This window comes from Salmo trutta, chromosome 39 (genome assembly GCF_901001165.1).
Source record: "Salmo trutta chromosome 39, fSalTru1.1, whole genome shotgun sequence".
Taxonomy (NCBI): Eukaryota; Metazoa; Chordata; class Actinopteri; order Salmoniformes; family Salmonidae; genus Salmo; species Salmo trutta.
The window spans coordinates 2,330,228-2,350,577 of NC_042995.1; the positions used below are offsets into that span (position 1 = coordinate 2,330,228).

Below are 20,350 nucleotides of genomic sequence, written 5' to 3' on the forward strand. Positions count from 1 at the left end.
CTTGTGATTCCTGTGGGCTTGACAGGTGGTGTTTACAGGATCAATATTCAACTAATAAAACACTGTAGTCCTCATTAAAAATGATGCTTTCTTTAAGGCAGCAGTCCCTGAAGAGTGTGTGTGTTTGTGTGTGTGTGTGTCAGACAGGGAGCACACTGAGTAGGGGTCAGTCACCCCTCTCAAACATGAATGAGGGCTGAGACCATGTGCAGAAACAAAGCTCTCACAGACTCTCACACCCACTGTGACACAATCAAAGACCATTCTGAACCAAGCGGAGGAGTGGGTGATTATGTTCAAGACTTTGTGTGTGTTCATAATCATGTGTGTGTGTGTGTTTTAATCATGTGTGTGTGTTTTAATCATGTGTGTGTGTGATTATGCGTGTGTGTGTGAGGGCTGAGAGGCAAGGAGCATCCTGAGAGGCTGTCGGGACCACCTCCCTCTTGCAGGAGGAAAACAAAAGGCCAATTCAAAGCCAAGTGCTCTCAACACGGCTTAACAAGTCACCAGAAATCCCTTGAGCTGGGGTCCCTGGAGGGGCTACAAGGGCCCAGCCTGGCCCAACTCGGTCCAGCGGAGCCCGGCCCTGCCCAGCCTGCAGACAGCTTGACGGAGCTAATTGAGACTCCATGTGCATCATGAAACTTTCACCATCGGATCCACACATCATAAACGGAGGAGAGAAGAGAGGGAGGAGAGAAGAGAGGGAGGAGAGAAGGAGAGGATATGAGAGGGAGAGGATAGAGGAAAGTGAGAGAAGATGAGGAGGAGGAGAGAGGGGAAGCTGGGGCTCCCAACAACACAGTTGCACAGCATGGGGGGGAAGAGCAGAGTTTGTGTGTGTGTGTACGTGCGGTTGGTGTTTGTGTGTACGTGCGGTTGGTATGTGTGTGTACGTGCAGTTTGTGTGTGTGTGTGTGTGTATACGTGCAGTTGGTGTGTGTGTGTGTGCGCGCAGTTGGTGTGTGTGTGTGTGCGCAGTTGGTGTGTGTGTGTGTGTGTGTACGTGCCGTTGGTGTGTGTGTGTACGTGCGGTTGGTGTGTGTGTGTACGTGCGGTTGGTGTGTGTGTGTACGTGCGGTTGGTGTGTGTGTGTACGTGCGGTTGGTATGTGTGTGTACGTGCAGTTTGTGTGTGTGTGCGCGTGCAGTTGGTGTGTGTGTGTGCGCGCGCAGTTGGTGTGTGTGTGTGCGCGCGCAGTTGGTGTGTGTGTGTGTGCGCGCAGTTGGTGTGTGTGTGTGTGCGCAGTTGGTGTGTGTGTGTGTGCGCAGTTGGTGTGTGTGTGTGTGCGCAGTTGGTGTGTGTGTGTGTGCGCAGTTGGTGTGTGTGTGTGTGCGCAGTTGGTGTGTGTGTGTGCGCGCAGTTGGTGTGTGTGTGTGTGCGCAGTTGGTGTGTGTGTGTGTGCGCAGTTGGTGTGTGTGTGCGCAGTTGGTGTGTGTGTGCGCAGTTGGTGTGTGTGTGCGCAGTTGGTGTGTGTGTGTGTGGGCACGGTCAAGACAACACACTTGAGAAAGATGATAAATACAGTCAAGATAACATCTAATATTTTTTAAAAGTCATCGATGTATAAAATAGCATTTAATCACCCAAGGTCCCCTACAACTAAACAGTGTGAATAAATATGAAGTGATCAGATGACATCAGTCACACCACAAACAACTGAATGACTCCATGACACCTGGACCAGTTTCTTCATGTTTCTTTGAGGACTGCCGTGACTCCTAGTTTTCCTGCCAGTTACACGGCATCCTATTGCCATCCACTTAATTAGCTGTATTAATGTGATTTCTTTTCACATAGTCGGGCAATTAGGAGCGTTGCTGATTGACTTTGATTCTATTAGCCTCCGCAAACACAGTAATTGATGCCTGCGCTGCAGATGCACAATGATCAGGAAAACCTGCTCAGCCCGGGGCTGGAGGTGCACGTGTGTAGGTACGTGTGTAGGTACGTGTGTGAGAGAGTTTGTGTGGGAGTGTGTTTGTAGAGAAAGTAGTAAGTTAGGACTCATCCCAGGGACTCAACACCTTTGGGAGTTTCAATAGATTTGATCATATTTTATGGCTCTCCTTCAGGTTGCTATCGAGCAATTTAGTTTTCCTACATTTACCTTCCACTCATTCTGCCTCTGTGGTTGTTTCACTGCAGTAGCTGGGCCGCTAATCCAACCCAATCAAATTACAGCAAATTGATTTAGCCTCCTCCGCTGTGCGTCCTCTACCCATCCATCCATCTACATGTGTGTCTAGACTCCAGTCAGTGTGGCATTAGGAAAATGATTCCGATTCTAATGAACAATAAGGCCTGATTGCAATCTGGAGGAGTGATGGAAAGAGCGAGGGAAAGGAGGGATAGTGGTGATATGAAGTGGTATCAGGGCCAGGAGAGGGGACATTGTGGTCCTGTGTTTGCCAACAGAGCAGCCAGGCGGGCAATTAGAGCAGGCCATTACAGTGGTGCTATTCCACATCATCAACGTCAGCCCTGTGCAAACAGACCATGTGGGCTTTCTAATTAATATTGTTGCTCGCTGTGTGTGGGTGTGTGTCTCCGCTGCAACAAGCGTACCGTCTGCCCAGTGAGCGGATGGGGTGGCTGACGCGCTCTCACACACACACACACACACCACACACACACACACACACACACAGAGGAGGAGGAGGAAACAGGGGCTTAGCGTTACCGCTAATGGGCCAACACAGTGGCTGATGGATTAGCAGCGTGCGGGGAACAAGCGGTAAGACCCGCTGCTGTAACATGGGACAATTACATAGAAAGCCAGAGCAGAGGGCAGAGTGACAGACAGACAGCACTACATTACAGACACTGAGTGATGCTGACTCCAGGTGACCTCTGTGGGTCCACACTGAGACTGGAGGGGTGCAGGTTAAAACAGGACTGTTAGGTGGATGGTAGAGTCATCGTGATGATGTGCAGTAATAATCAGAGAGAAAGTTGTCCAACTAGCTGGTCTGGTTGCAGCAGGGCTGGACAGGTAGAATGGAACTAACAGGAGAAAGAATGTTCACCACCAGATTCTACCATCTGAAGTGACTTAGAGTTAACACATCAATGGGCACCGCCTGTATAGTCTTCCATCAGAGTGTGTGTGTGTGTAAAGCATGTGTATGTTATGTGTGTGTGTGTGTGTGTAAAGCATGTGTATGTTATGTGTGATGTGTGTGTGTGTGTGCAAAGCATGTGTATGTTATGTGTGATGTGTGTGTGCAAAGCACGTGTATGTTATGTGTGATGGGTGTGTGCGTGCATGTTTGTGCAAGCATGAGCGATGTGTGTGTATAATACGAGTGATACATGTGTGTTCATGTTCAGTGTGTGTGTTCATGTTCAGTGTGTGTGTGTGTGTGTGTTCATGTTCAGTGTGTGTGTGTGTTCATGTTCAGTGTGTGTGTGTGTGTTCATGTTCAGTGTGTGTGTTCATGTTCAGTCTGTGTGTGTGTGTTCATGTTCAGTCTGTGTGTGTGTGTGTGTCTTCATGTTCAGTGTGTGTGTTCATGTTCAGTGTGTGTGTTCATGTTCAGTCTGTGTGTGTGTGTTCATGTTCAGTCTGTGTGTGTGTGTTCATGTTCAGTGTGTGTTCATGTTCAGTCTGTGTGTTCATGTTCAGTCTGTGTGTGTGTGTTCATGTTCAGTGTGTGTGTTCATGTTCAGTGTCTGTCTTCATGTTCAGTGTGTGTGTGTGTGTGTGTGTGTGTGTGTGTGTTAATGTTCAGTGTGTGTGTTCATGTTCAGTGTGTGTGTGTTCGTGTGTGTGTGTGTGTGTTCATGTTCAGTGTGTGTGTTCATGTTCAGTGTGTGTGTGTTCATGTTCAGTGTCTGTATGTCTGTGTTCATGTTCAGTGTGTGTGTTCATGTTCAGTGTGTGTGTGTGTGTGTGTGTTCATGTTCAGTGTGTGTGTGTGTGTGTGTGTTCATGTTCAGTGTCTGTATGTCTGTGTTCATGTTCAGTGTGTGTGTGTTCATGTTCAGTGTGTGTGTGTTCATGTTCAGTGTGTGTGTGTTCATGTTCAGTGTGTGTGTGTTCATGTTCAGTGTGTGTGTTCATGTTCAGTGTGTGTGTTCATGTTCAGTGTGTGTGTTCATGTTCAGTCTGTGTGTGTGTGTTCATGTTCAGTGTGTGTTCATGTTCAGTCTGTGTGTTCATGTTCAGTCTGTGTGTGTGTGTTCATGTTCAGTGTGTGTGTTCATGTTCAGTGTCTGTCTTCATGTTCAGTGTGTGTGTGTGTGTGTGTGTGTGTGTGTGTGTGTGTGTGTGTTCATGTTCAGTGTGTGTGTTCAAGTTCAGTGTGTGTGTTCATGTTCAGTGTGTGTGTGTGTGTGTGTTCGTGTGTGTGTGTTCATGTTCAGTGTGTGTGTTCATGTTCAGTGTGTGTGTGTTCATGTTCAGTGTCTGTATGTCTGTGTTCATGTTCAGTGTGTGTGTTCATGTTCAGTGTGTGTGTGTTCATGTTCAGTGTCTGTATGTCTGTGTTCATGTTCAGTGTGTGTGTTCATGTTCAGTGTGTGTGTGTGTGTGTGTTCATGTTCAGTGTCTGTATGTCTGTGTTCATGTTCAGTGTGTGTGTGTTCATGTTCAGTGTGTGTGTGTTCATGTTGAGTGTGTGTGTGTTCATGTTCAGTGTGTGTGTTCATGTTCAGTGTGTGTGTTCATGTTCAGTGTGTGTGTTCATGTTCAGTGTGTGTGTTCATGTTCAGTGTGTGTGTTCATGTTCAGTGTGTGTGTTCATGTTCAGTGTGTGTGTTCATGTTCAGTGTGTGTGTTCATGTTCAGTGTGTGTGTTCATGTTCAGTGTGTGTGTGTTCATGTTCAGTGTCTGTATGTTCATGTTCAGTGTCTGTATGTCTGTGTTCATGTTCAGTGTGTGTGTGTTCATGTTCAGTGTCTGTATGTCTGTGTTCATGTTCAGTGTGTGTGTTCATGTTCAGTGTGTGTGTTCATGTTCAGTGTGTGTGTTCATGTTCAGTGTGTGTGTTCATGTTCAGTGTGTGTGTGTGTGTTCATGTTCAGTGTGTGTGTTCATGTTCAGTGTGTGTGTGTTCATGTTCAGTGTGTGTGTGTTCATGTTCAGTGTGTGTGTGTTCATGTTCAGTGTGTGTGTTCATGTTCAGTGTCTGTATGTCTGTGTTCATGTTCAGTGTGTGTGTTCATGTTCAGTGTGTGTGTTCATGTTCAGTGTGTGTGTGTTCATGTTCAGTGTGTGTGTTCATGTTCAGTGTGTGTGTGTTCATGTTCAGTGTCTGTATGTCTGTGTTCATGTTCAGTGTGTGTGTGTTCATGTTCAGTGTCTGTATGTCTGTGTTCATGTTCAGTGTGTGTGTTCATGTTCAGTGTGTGTGTTCATGTTCAGTGTGTCTGTGTTCATGTTCAGTGTGTGTCTGTGTTCATGTTCAGTGTGTGTCTGTGTTCATGTTCAGTGTGTGTCTGTGTTCATGTTCAGTGTGTGTGTTCATGTTCAGTCTGTGTGTGTGTGTTCATGTTCAGTGTGTGTTCATGTTCAGTGTGTGTTCATGTTCAGTGTGTGTTCATGTTCAGTGTGTGTGTTCATGTTCAGTGTGTGTGTTCATGTTCAGTGTCTGTGTGTCTGTGTTCATGTTCAGTGTGTGTGTTCATGTTCAGTGTGTGTGTGTGTGTGTGTGTGTTCATGTTCAGTGTCTGTATGTCTGTGTTCATGTTCAGTGTGTGTGTGTTCATGTTCAGTGTGTGTGTGTTCATGTTCAGTGTCTGTATGTCTGTGTTCATGTTCAGTGTGTGTGTTCATGTTCAGTGTGTGTGTGTTCATGTTCAGTGTCTGTATGTCTGTGTTCATGTTCAGTGTGTGTGTGTTCATGTTCAGTGTCTGTATGTCTGTGTTCATGTTCAGTGTGTGTGTTCATGTTCAGTCTGTGTGTGTGTGTTCATGTTCAGTGTGTGTGTGTTCATGTTCAGTGTCTGTGTTCATGTTCAGTGTGTGTGTTCATGTTCAGTGTGTGTGTTCATGTTCAGTGTCTGTATGTCTGTGTTCATGTTTAGTGTGTGTGTTCATGTTCAGTGTGTGTGTTCATGTTCAGTGTGTGTGTGTTCATGTTCAGTGTCTGTATGTCTGTGTTCATGTTCAGTGTGTGTGTTCATGTTCAGTGTCTGTATGTCTGTGTTCATGTTCAGTGTGTGTGTTCATGTTCAGTGTCTCTATGTCTGTGTTCATGTTCAGTGTGTGTGTGTTCATGTTCAGTGTCTCTATGTCTGTGTTCATGTTCAGTGTGTGTGTTCATGTTCAGTGTCTGTATGTCTGTGTTCATGTTCAGTGTGTGTGTGTTCATGTTCAGTGTCTGTATGTCTGTGTTAATGTTCAGTGTGTGTGTTCATGTTCAGTGTGTGTGTTCATGTTCAGTGTGTGTGTTCATGTTCAGTGTGTGTGTTCATGTTCAGTGTGTGTGTTCATGTTCAGTGTGTGTGTGTTGTGACAGGTGGTACTCACGTGCAGGCTGGGGTGATATGTGAGCAGGCCATTGTCACACAACGTCACGTACTTCTTCTTCCACTCCTTGTTTAGGGTCTTACCACTCCTCTTCAGAAGCATACCCTATAGGAGAGAACACAGAGAGACAGGGTGAGGAGGACCATAACACACAATAACACATATACATACCCTATAGGAGAGAACACAGAGAGACAGGGTGAGGAGGACCATAACACACAATAACACAGATACATGCCCTATAGGAGAGAACACAGAGAGACAGGGTGAGGAGGACCATAACACACAATAACACAGATACATGCCCTATAGGAGAGAACACAGAGAGACAGGGTGAGGAGGACCATAACACACAATAACACAGATACATGCCCTATAGGAGAGAACACAGAGAGAGACAGGGTGAGGAGGACCATAACACACAATAACACAGATACATGACCTATAGGAGAGAACACAGAGAGAGACAGGGTGAGGAGGACCATAACACACAATAACACAGATACATGCCCTATAGGAGAGAACACAGAGAGAGACAGGGTGAGGAGGACCATAACACACAATAACACAGATACATGCCCTATAGGAGAGAACACAGAGAGAGACAGGGTGAGGAGGACCATAACACACAATAACACAGATACATGCCCTATAGGAGAGAACACAGAGAGAGACAGGGTGAGGAGGACCATAACACACAATAACACAGATACATTTCGTCAAGCACAGTGGTTCCCAAACTGTGGGTCGCGATCCACAGAGGTCCAGGTGTGAGCGGGATGACATTGTTTGTGCAGTGCAAAAAAAGAAATATTTTTTATTTATATATTATTTTGGCAACGCACAAACAATGTCATCCCGCTCACACCTGGACCCCTGTGGATCGCGACCCACAGTTTGGGAACCACTGTGCTTGACGAAATGTATCTAGGTTGTTTGTTGTTTTAAATACATTTTCAGGATGGAAAAATGATTTTGGTGTCAACTTAAATTACTAAAACCAAATAGAAAATGTAATATACAGTACCTATATATTTTTCAATAATAGCTTATAATCTGAGAAATCAACAAAATAAAAGCTGGACTTTGCTGCTGGATTTTTTTATAGCAATGTCAGAATGTGTACAATTGTAGGACATGATCTTAAAATCTGCACAAATGTATCTCAGCTCCATGTCAAAATGTATAGAATTGCATGAAATTGGCTTTAAAAAGGCTCAATTCTCTTTCAGCTCCATGGCAGGATGTGTGGAATGGCAGGAGACTAGCTTTGAAAGAGCAACATTATCTCTCCGCTGCCAAGATGATATGTTCTACTTATTATTTAGTCTGTGTTTTCACCACTCAACACTTTATGGGTCATGGTGGGTCATGAAGCACCGCTCTAGCATCTACTGTAGTCGTCACTGAATTTACAACACATCTTCCAATACAAGACACATCGTCAATAGGTGGTAAATGGGATTGATGTGTGGTAACCCTGATTTCTGGAACTAGAATCTCTTGAGTCAGGGAGACCGTATAGAATGTCACGGGCTGCAACTCAATGCAGTCACCATGCTGAAATCAAGTTTACAATAAAGATGCAAAATGTGATCTTTCCCCACTATAATTCTGTGACACTCCCTGACCAGAGAAACAAAGATCCTTAGCGGATAGAAAAACCACTTAAACTAAGAGACTATATACACACTGGAGGGAGAGAGACGGAAACATAACCAGCAGTTGTGAGCAAGAAGTATCGAGCGAACGGAAAAAAACTGAAATGTTCTTTGGACACATTAGCGCCGACCCAAGACTGTTAACATCCTTCTCTCTCCTCTCTCCTCCACACATCAGCTGCGGATGACTGGCCCTTCAGGGCGGCTGCCCACCCACGCTGCATTTCAGCCAAATTCATTAGGCAAGAGAGGGATATAACTGTCCGCTGATTAGCAATTACAGCTGGGCTGCTGCGCGTGTCACTTCACTGGACCTGTAACACATTAACGCGGTGTTAACACCCACAGACAGGAAGATATTAATAGAGTCCGAGAGGAGAGGAGAGGGGGATGAGGGGATAAAGACTAACTAGCACGCAACGGGGGGTGGAGGGGGGAAAGATATGGACGAGAGAGAGAGAGATGGACAGCCAGGCGCTTTGATAGACAGAGTCCTGCTTTCCGTGTCTCTGGCGTTGTTCACATTTCATTAAGGCCTCGTAGTGTCCTGTCCCTTGGCTTGGACAAAGGAGGAAGCAGAGGAACCAACGACCTCGCCTGGGAATGATTGCATATCTCATAATTGGGTGCCTGAAAACACACTTGTCAATGAAAAAAGGGCTCTGCAATGGGAGCAGCTAGCGACAGACAGGACAGCAACGAGGCCTGGCCAATAAGCAGCTCTACTCTGCAGTACAGAATGATTCCTGGCATAATAGAGATGCAGTCAGGTCCATGTTGAACTGAGCAGGATATCATACGGATTTGATATAGTGTGTATTTGCTGAGAGATGCAGTTTCTTTCTCAGTTCCTCCTCAGTGTGTTGGTGTCACAACAACCACTGTTGAATCACTATTAAAAGAGACGATCATCACATCAGGGCCGTTCTGGCTTCACATCCCAACTCAGATCTCAACTTCCACAGGTACAAGCTGATAGTCCTGAAAGTGATTTGGGGTGTAGAGAGAGAGCAAGAGAGAGCGAAAGGGAGGTGGGCCAAGCGTTACAGACTGGGGAGTGAACTAGGTGGCCAATGTTTCTTCTACGTGTGGCCCTGTTTGTGATAGAAGTGTGCATATTCATTTCAGCCATCCATCGTGGAGATGACAAGCGATCAGTTTGCAGGGGGAAGGCTAATTGAACGGCACGTCGACCCTCCAGATTGGTAATATCTTTCATTATTCAACTTCCCCGCTCCACTAGTGACACACACGTTGCCTCTATTTTACCTCCGGGGGACTTGACAGCTCACAAGGTCTTCCGATCGCAACGCACAAGAATAAATGGAGGAAATAAATACATCCCAGATATACTCTGTCTTCCTCGTTGCTACGGAGACACTTCCTACAGAGGCACTGTGAAGTATTGTGGGTAGTGCTTAGGAAAAGGTCGATCGCCCTGGGGGGCTGAGGAGATGATGTCCTTCATTCCTTTTAGTGAGGAAAAGCTTCCTCAAAACGTGCAGCAAGGGCGCGATTATTAATTAATTATATCGGTTCATGTTCAAACCGTAACAACTGTTACTACAACAAACAGGCTTGTATTTTACTCAGGTCCAAAATGGCTATCTAGAAAACAATCAACATTCCAAAACCTCCCTCTCCTTGCCTTCGATAGCCACCCTCAATTGGTCTGCACTATCAAAGGTGTAATTGTCCAATCTCTCAAGGCAGACCTGCCAGTGGAGCCGTTCAGTTGTAAACAAACAGTCTGATAAGGAGAGAACTTTCCCCAGGTTCATTTCCTTTCTATTGAAACACACTAATCAACTCCCTAATCACCATCATCCCCCTTTTTTCTCCAGACAATAGACCCTCCCTTGGACCCTTGACGGGACTGACAGCCGGCCCATTTGGGTGATAGGGGGGAGGCACCATCTCCTGAGAGGCACCATCTCTCCCTCGGGGATCTGGTGGGGCCCATTGTTCTTGGGTGTCCCTGGAGAGCAGGAGCCTAAATTAAGGGTGTCATTCCCAAACAGGCAACTCCTGTCTTGGGGGCTGTCAAGAGGTGCGAAGGAGGGCTCAGGGCTGGCTAAGGCATGTCTTGAGTGATGCCTCCGTGAAAGGCGCTTTTCGAACGCTCCTCTATCGCGTTGGCCATCTGGCCTGAAGAGATGTCCACTCTGCCAGCCAAACCACACCACCGGTCATTAATCATCACTGGTCAGGACAGTGGTGTGAAGCCAGGCCAGGATATCATGATGTCCCTATAGCCCTGATCAATGGGACATAGTGGAGAGGGGAGGGAATGGACCTGGTTTGTCTGACTCTAAGAGAAGGCATTAACAGACAAGCTGAACGAGGAAGTGAGAGAGATTGCTACTACGGTGCAATGCCCATGATGGAATCTGCCCCCAACAGACAACAGCCGTTTCACCATGCAGATAATGACTCTCTTGTTGTGATGTGTGTTTTGTCCTATATTTATAATATATTTATTTATTTATTTTAATCCCAGGCCCCCGTCCCCGCAGGAGGCCTTTTGGTAGGCCGTCATTGTAAGTAAGAATTTGTTCTTAACTGACCTGCCTAGTTAATAAAGGTAAAATATATATATTTTTTAATAAACTGTCATAAGTAGGTGCCCACCCGCACATGGACATGAGAGAATAGCTGACACAATAGTGATGCTGGGTTGACTCATAACCCGCAGTCGGGTTTAGGGTATTTAAATATTGTGATAATGAAGGGCAGGTGGGTGGGGTGAATAAAGATGAAACAATACCTTAAAAAAAATCCTTAAATGTATAATTCTTGTGCAATTTATATCTATAGGCTACATTTTGTTTTTTGTGATTGTTATGTTTTGTGTGATGAGGTGCTATTCAAATTCGACTGTCACAAGACGGGAACTAGGCCTACGGCACATCAAGGGAACTATAGCCTACTGTTCAGATGGGTTAAAAGGAAACTGAAATCTGGACACTGACTGTAGGACTATAACCTCTCACAGAGCCTTAATATTAACTCCTGCAGAGTTAAAGGTGCAATATGCAGAAATCATGACACCATTTCCTGGTTGCTAAAATTAAAATAGTTTGCCTAATTTCAGTTTATGTGACAAAACCAGCAGTCGTTGTGTATCATTGTACCATCTGAACCACTGTCAAATATATTTTTCATAACCCAAAATATTGTATTTTCAGCTGGTGTACAAAACCGGAAGTAAAAGATGCAAAAACAAAACTTAAGAACGGGAAGCATAGAAATAGATCACATAGAAGAGATATACCACTTCTTAGACAGGTCTATAGTAGATTTCAAATGGAGAAATATGATTTCCTTCAGCATCTTGAGAAAATGCAAATGCACAGTTAGGTACTGTCTGTCTGCAGGTGCTGTGCCTGTAGATGTGCCATCTTTATCAGCATCATAAAAACTGATAGTATTTCAACCACATAAAACATGCATCCAATCAGAACTGAGATCTGATCAGAAACATGTTGGTCATTTCCACAGCTTTCTATTTCCTGACAAACAGTCAAACTGATGTCATTTGGACATTTGTAAAAATGTTCCCATTTATTTATTTTTTGAGTTATTGCATTTTCTCCACGGTCCCTAAACATCTTTGCGCCGCGAAAGAAGCACATGACAGAGAAAACTTGACCGATGCCAAATAGACTGAAGCATTCCTTCTACACATTTATGACATTCTGCTGAGCAAGGGTTTATGTAGTCTTCTAGGGCAACATGCAGTATGACAGAAGAGAAGCTGCCTGTATCTAATTACAGAGAAGTTGACCAACAAATAGCCTACCAAAATGTCATAAATTTTAAGCAGAAACATATCTAAATCAGGCCCAAAAAATCCTGCACTCCCTGTCAAAAATCATTCCGCCGTCTCTGACTGTAGCCTACAGTGCATTTCCTATATTAGCAGGTTAGGTTCTGGTGCGGCCTCAGATTTTCACCTTATCACAGTCGGGCGGTTGCAGGTGAACAAACAGCTGACCCCCACACACACACACACACACACACACACACACACACACACACACACACACACACACACACACACACAAAATATATCATGGCATTTATGACAAGGTCAGCGTTGATGAGGCAAGGACAGGAAAGGGCAGGCCCAGGGGAGCATATCGGGGCGAGGAGCAGCGAAAACCAGATCAAATAAAATACCAACGAAGAAGAAAATGCTCCCTCTATCCCTGGTTGCATCTAAAATAGAACCCTAAATAGTGCACTACTTTTGACCAGGGCCCATAGGGCTATTATCAAAAGCAGAGCACTATGTAGGGAAAAGGGTGCCATTTGAGATGTAGCCTAGCAACTGATTTATCTGATAAGAGTTCTGGGTAATTAATTAGAAACTCAATTATCCAAACCTTACTTCAGCAGTCTCAATTCATCAGCAGATAAAGCCTCTCTCGCCCTGCTACCGTTTCTGACAGAGAGAGAGAGGACGGATGGATGGAAAAGAAACACATTCGTTCTTTCCTTTCCTGAACGAGTTAAAAGAAGCCCCTGGGGTCGAAGACAATTTTTCTTTTGTCTAATCAGTCTTGTTAAAGAAGCTCTTTAGAGAGACTTCTTTCTCAACAGGATGGGTAGAAACAGACAACGAATCCAAGACTGATAGTACTCTCAGTGAGGGAATCAGGTCTAGCATACAGAAACAGGACACACATAGACAAACAAAATGCACCATAAACCAACAAAGTCACCATTGGGACACTTGAGTTCCAGTGTATTCAGACAGAACAGAAAGTCTACTGCTCAGTAGAGAATACTGTAACCGGATCAGAACCATCACACAATCTAAAAGCCACCACGCTTCTCTGATTGATGCCGGTGTGTTTCTCATTTAATTATTTCTCCAAAACTAAAAAGAACAACCCCCTCCCCCCTCAAATCTCATTTCCAGGGGTTAGAGTGCATGACAAAAATGTCATCATGGCCAAAATAGCTCCGAGCGGTCGTCACGGCGACAACCTTTTCCCTGGGAAATGATATTTTCCCAATCCGGCGGAAGGCGGATCGCGTCGCCACTCGTTACAGGGCCTTGATAGCAGGTCTTTAATATTCACCGTCTTAATTAGGAGACGCCGTTAATTTCATTAAATTCTTTGGCTGCTAAATGAAGCAGATTATGAGACATCTTTTATTGCCAAGCGTGAAATTACAGCCTGCCCGCTGCCAATGGCAGGGCGAAACTAATGAATTACAGGGTAAATAACAGCCGAATTAACCATCCAATTTAACTCCTTACTAAGAGGAACCAGGCCTCAGAGGGGAGGAGGCAGAGGGGGAGACTGTCAAAACCACCCAGCCCTGTGCTCATCTAATGTTACACCACTCTCTACAACTACAGGCAATTACTACCATGATACTAATCAGCTCCTCACAAAGGGAGCCAACCCCAACCACACGCGTCCACGCTTTGGGACTCATTTCAAACATGAAAAAAAGAAATCATAACTCAAATCTGTGAGAAGTTGTAATGGGGAAGAAAGTACTTAGGGCCAAATAAAAGAGGAATGTGCATTTAGACATGCTAACACGTGGATGAGACGGACAAATCACTATTGAATGTCATGATGAGATGGGCTACGAAGCTGTGGAAAGACCACCTTTCACTATTAGGATGAACCAGGACCCGCATCTTAACCTCTACCTCCCATTGCTGCTCCATGCCCCTCTGTCTAGGCCAACAGCCCCGGTGTCTAAGTCAACAGGAAATTCATTTGACAGAGACGTGTTGGAAAGCGAGTGTCTCTATCTCTTCGGTAATTACGGGCTAATTAGGAGCGTGGAGCAGATGTCCGCGGAGACGCCACCGTAAACACCGTCTGTAAACAAAGCTGCCGATGTCCGCTCGCCATTCGCTTTTTAAACAAACCCTCAGCCCCAAACAGAAGAGGCTTAGAATGGCCATGTTGCATCCTGGGTAAAATACCAGGTAATAGCAGCAGTCACTGACCCCATCATGACCCTGGAACATTTTTGTTACATTCAAGTCATTCCATCAGACGCTCTCATCCAGAGCGACTTACAGTAGTGAGAGCAAACATTTTCATACTTTTCCCCAGTATTGGTCCCTTGTGGGAATTGAACCCACAACCTTGGCGTTGCAAGAGCCTTGCTCTACCAACTGAGCCACACGGGACCTAGAACAGAAAACAACAAACATTCTAAAAGCAATAAAGCTGTAGACAAACATCCCACTAGGTACTGAAGTCACACGAGTCTCGCAGAAGAGCGTCTATCTGCACAGTTAAATACCACAGTGGAGGCCATGTTTTGAGGGACCCACGACGGCCTGACCCGTGTAGCTAGGTGACACTCTGACCCTGTCACACCCACACTCAGCGTAGAGTGTGAGAAAAGCTGGACCTCTGGGGCTTTGGGTTGTCTAATTGCTGCAGAGTGGGAGTCCCCCCATCCTCTTTATAAAAGTCCAGTGTGCTGAAAACTCCTAGCTTGGCCAGGCTGGCAGTGTGTTAGGTTTTAATGAGCACCATCTAACTAATGAAGGCATCTTCTTCCTTCCACAGCCTTTATCGTGCGCGCGCACACACACACACACACCAACTCTAGTCACCTTGAGGGGGAGTCAGAACAACAGCCCATCCTAATGAGATCTGGGCTAACGGAAAATAAACTACACTGGGGAGTCAGTAATCCTGGGAGAGAGCTCCAAGAACACACACACCAACGCAATTCATGCAAACACACACACATTCACGTATCTGTTTAGAGAACGAGCGGTCATCCGCATAGACGATTTCCCCCTTACAGCGCGACGGCACTTTTCTCTCCTGCACGTCAGCGCCGCTCATTGCTAGTTAGCCTGTCCTCGAGGAACCGCTATGCTGCTGGCTAGCGACCCACTCATGCTGCATTTACCACACTTTAACAATGCTACACAGAATGGAAACATTTTCAAAGTGTTCATTCATTTGCTGTTAGGCAAAACAATGTCCGTACAGTCTGCAGCACTTTACAAAACCTCATACAGGTAGCTTGCTTGCTAGGTAAGTTAATCAACGATATTAAGCAGAGAGCTAACTTTGCTAGTTATGAAGCTAACGTCAGTTCACTAACGTTACCCTGGAACTGTCTTGGTGATACCGGGTTTGTAAACCATAACGCAAAAAAATGCTAATTTCACCAACACCGTTGTTAACTCTGAGTTATCTAGCTACATGCCTTGTCTTTCCCTTCCGGAGACAAACTGTAACATCCGGCCGTGGTTGGGAGTCCCATAGGACGGCGCACAACTGGCCCGGGTTTGGCCGGGGTAGGCCGTCATTGTAAATAAGATGTTTTTTCTTAACTGACTTGCCTAGTTAAATAAAGTTTAAATATAAAAAATAAATGCCTAGGGGTATTCCATATCGAGATACCATAAAACTTTTTGACAAATTGAAAATGTATGTATTTCATTTTTGGTTTTACAATTACTTATCATTTCAAAATAATATTTCAATTCTATCTTAAACAATGTGAAGAGGGGTTTGTTCTCTGCCCACTTCATTTTATGGATAAAGAATCTGCTATGAAAGATAAACAAATTAACAATGAAATTTAAATCAGGGTCCATTTCATTTGGATCAAAATAAAACATAACATCAGTCTCTCAGATGAACATTAATCGTCGTTTCTTTTCAAATAAAATTGTCTAATTCCCTCCATAATCTTCTGACATAAGAACAGTCCCAAGATAAATGTTTAAGAGTCTCTGGGTCACAACCACAAAATACACATTTGTTATCAATAGCTGTTTGAAATCTGTGTATAATAAAGGTCTTTACAGGGTAGATTCTATGAATGAGTTGGTATGATACTTTTTTCACCTTATTAGATACAGTTTAAGTCGGAAGTTTACATAAACCTTTGCCAAATACATTTAAACTCAGTTTTTCACAATTCCTGACATTTAATCCTAGTAAAAATTCCCTGTTTTAGGTCAGTTTGGATCACCACTTTATTTTAAGAACGTGAAATGCCAGAATAATAGTAGAGATAATTATTTATTTCAGCTTTTATTTCTTTCATCACATTCCCAGTGGGTCAGAAGTTTACATACACTCAATTAGTATTCGGTAGCATTGCCTTTAAATTGGGTGAAATGTTTTGGGTAGCCTTCCACAAGCTTCCCACAATAAGTTGGGTGAATTTTGGCCCTTCCTCCTGACAGAGCTGGTGTAACTGAGTCAGGTTTGTAGGCCTCCTTGCTCGCACATGCCTTTTCAGTTGTGTCCACACATTTTCTATAGGATTGAGGTCAGAGCTTTGTGAGGGCCACTCCAATACCTTGACTTTGCTGTCCTTAAGCCATTTTGCCACAACTTTGGAAGTATGCTTGGGGTCATTGTCCATTTGGAAGACCTAGCTTTAACTTCCTGACTGATGTCTTAAGATGTTGCTTCAATATATCCACATCATTTTCAATTCCTCATGATGCCATCTATTTTGTGAAGTTCACCAGTCCATCCTGCAGCAAAGCACCCCCACAACATGATGCTACCATCCCCGTGCTTCACATTTGGGGTGGTGTTCTTTGACTTGAAAGCCTCCCGCTTTTCCTCCAAACATAACGATGGTCATTACAGCCAAACAGTTCTATTTTTGTTTCATCAGACCAGAGGACATTTCTCCAAAAAGTACGATCTTTGTCCCATGTGCAGTTGCAAACCGTAGTCTGGCTTTTTTTATGGCGGTATTGGAGCAGTGGCTTCTTCCTTGCTGAGCGGCCCTTCAGGTTATGTCGATATAGGAGTCGTTTTACTGTGGATATAGATACTTTTGTACCTGTTTCCTCCAGCATCGTCACAAGGTCCTTTGCTGTTGTTCTGGGATTGATTTGCACTTTTCCTAGCGGTATGACGGCTGCGTGGTCCCATGTTGTTTATACTTGCGTACTATTGTTTGTACAGATGAACGTGGTACCTTCAGGCATTTGGAAATTACTCCCAAGGCTGAACCAGACTTGTGCAGGTCTACAATTTGTTTTCTGAGGTCTTGGCAGATTTCTTTAGATTTTCCCATGATGTCAAGCAAAGAGGCACTGAGTTTGAAGGTAGGCCTTGAAATGCATCCACAGGTACACCTCCAATTGACTCAAATTATGTCAATTAGCCTATCAGAAGCTTCTAAAGCCATGACATAATTTTCTGGAATTTTCCAAGCTGTTTAAAGGCACAGTCAACTTAGTGTATGTAAACTTCTGACCCACTGGAATTGTGATACAGTGAATTATAAGTGAAATAATCTGTCTGTAAACAATTGTTGGAACAATTACTTGTGTCATGCACAAAGTAGATGTCCTAATCGACTTGACAAAACTATAGTTTGTTAACCTCACTAGGGTAGGGGGCAGCATTCGGAATTTTGGATGAAAAGCGTGCCCAAAGTAAACGGCCTGCTACTCAGGTCCAGAAGCTGGAATATGCATATAATTGGTAGATTTGGATAGAAAACACTAAAGATTCCAAAACGGTTAAAATAATGTTTGTGAGTATAACAGAACTGATATGGCAGGTGAAAACCTGAGGAAAATCCATCCAGGAAGTGCTATTATTTTGAAATACCTGTTTTTCCATTAAAAGCCTATCCACCATACAAAGACTATGACCCAGTTCACAATCTCTATGGCTTCCACTACACGTGGCCAGTCTTCAGGCATTGTTTCAGGGTTTTACTCTGAAAAATGAGAGAGAAACATCACTTTCAATGAGATGACAGTGGAAATTTCCAGACATGAGTCCAGCGCGTGACCGGGAGTGTGCCTTTCTTGTTTCTCCTTTTCTATTGACGAAGCTATTGTCCAGTTGAAATATGATCGATTATTTATGACAAAAACAACCTGAGGATTGATTAGAAACATCGTTTGACATGTTTCTACGAACTTTTATGGTACTTTTTAGATTTTTCGTCTGTCTGTTGTGACCGCGCTTTGTTCGAATGGATTACTGAACAAAACGCACCAACGAAACTGAGGTTTTTGAATATAAAGAGGGACTTTATCGAACAAAACGAACATTTATTGTGTAGCATGGAGTCTTCGGAGTGCAACCATATGAAGATCATCAAAGGTAAGTGATACATTTTATCGCTATTTCTGACTTTTATTACTCCTCTTCTTGGCTGCTAACTGTTTGTAATGATTTGTCTGCTGGGCGCTGTTCTCAGATAATCGCAGGGTTTGCTTTCGCCTTAAAGCTTTTTTGAAATCTGACACAGCGGTTGGATTAACAAGAAGTTTATGTTTAAGCTGGTGTATAACATTTGTATCTTTTATGTATGTTTATTATGAGAATTTCTGTTTTGTTGAGTTTCACGCTCTGCAATTTCACCGGATGTTGTTTGAGACAGTGGATTACTGAACAAAACGCGCTAACAAAACTGAGGTTTTTGGATATAAAGAGTGACTTTATCGAACAAAACGAACATTTATTGTGTAACATGGAGTCTTGGGAGTGCAATCATATAAAGATCATCAAAGGTAAGTGATACATTTTATCGCTATTTCTGACTTTTGTTACTCCTCTTCTTGGCTGCTAACTGTTTGTACTGATTTGTCTGCTGGGCGCTGTTCTCAGATTATCGCATGGTTTGCTTTCGCCGTAAAGTCTTTTTAAAATCTGACACCGTGGTTGGATTAACAAGAAGTTTATCTTTAAACCGATGTATAACACTTGTATGTTTCATCAATTTTTATAATGAGTATTTCTGTTTTTGAATTTGGCGCTCTGCAATTTCACTGGCTGTTGGCCAGGTGGGAAGGTAGCGTCCCACACCCCCTAGAGAGGTTAACAAGAAATTTGTGGAGTGGTTGAAAAACAAGTTTTAAAGACTCCAACCTAAGTGTATGTAAACTTCCGACTTCAACTGTACAGTGAGGGAAAAAAGTATTTGATCCCCTGCTGATTTTGTACGTTTGCCCACTGACAAAGAAATGATCAGTCTATCATTTTAATGGTAGGTTTATTTGAACAGTGAGAGACAGAATAACAACAAAAAAATCCTGAAAAACGCACGTCAAAAATGTTATAAATTGATTTGCATTTTAATGAGGGAAATAAGTATTTGACCCCTCTGCAAAACATGACTTAATACTTGGTGGCAAAACCCTTGTTGGCAATCACAGAGGTCAGATGTTTCTTGTAGTTGGCCACCAGGTTTGCACACATCTCAGGAGGGATTTTGTCCCACTCCTCTTTGCAGATCTTCTCCAAGTCATTAAGGTTTCGAGGCTGATGTTTGGCAACTCGAACCTTCAGCTACCTCCAAAGATTTTCTATGGGATTAAGGTCTGGAGACTGGCTAGGCCACTCCAGGACCTTAATGTGCTTCTTCTTGAGCCACTCCTTTGTTGCCGTGTTTTGGGTTATTGTCATGCTGGAATACCCATCCACGACCCATTTTCAATGCCCTGGCTGAGGGAAGGAGGTTCTCACCCAAGATTTGACGGTACATGGTCCCGTCCATCGTCCCTTTGATGCGGTGAAGTTGTCCTGTCCCCTTAGCAGAAAAACACCCCCAAAGCATAATGTTTCCACCATGTTTGACGGTGGGGATGGTGTTCTTGGGGTCATAGGCAGCATTCCTCCTCCTCCAAACACGGCGAGTTGAGTTGATGCCAAAGAGCTCCATTTTGGTCTCATCTGACCACAACACTTTCACCCAGTTGTCCTCTGAATTATTCAGATGATCATTGGCAAACTTCAGACGGGCATGTATATGTGCTTTCTTGAGCAGGGGGACCTTGCAGGCGCTGCAGAATTTCAGTCCTTCACGGCGTAGTGTGTTACCAATTGTTTTCTTGGTGACTATGGTCCCAGCTGCCTTGAGATCATTGACAAGATCCTCCCGTGTAGTTCTGGGCTGATTCCTCACCGTTCTCATGATCATTGCAACTCCACGAGGTGAGATCTTGCATGGAGCCCCAGGCCGAGGGAGATTGACAGTTATTTTGTGTTTCTTCCATTTGCGAATAATCGCACCAACTGTTGTCACCTTCTCACCAAGCTGCTTGGCGATGGTCTTGTAGCCCATTCCAGCCTTGTGTAGGTCTACAATCTTGTCCCTGACATTCTTGGAGAGCTCTTTGGTCTTGGCCATGGTGGAGAGTTTGGAATCTGATTGATTGATTGCTTCTGTGGACAGGTGTCTTTTATACAGGTAACAAACTGAGATTAGGAG

The 20,350-nt window shown here is 44.1% G+C and overlaps 1 protein-coding gene across 7 annotated transcripts in view; it reads right to left on the reverse strand.

Moving 5' to 3' along the window:
* The window catches only part of agap1 (ArfGAP with GTPase domain, ankyrin repeat and PH domain 1), a 251,067-nt gene that overhangs the window by 80,014 nt on the left and 150,703 nt on the right, over nucleotides 1-20,350 (reverse strand). For all 7 annotated transcript variants that reach the window (XM_029741621.1, XM_029741620.1, XM_029741618.1 and 4 more), the window contains one exon: nucleotides 6,480-6,584. In XM_029741621.1, the coding sequence (XP_029597481.1) occupies nucleotides 6,480-6,584 (105 nt within the window). The remainder of the gene's footprint in view (nucleotides 1-6,479; nucleotides 6,585-20,350) is intronic.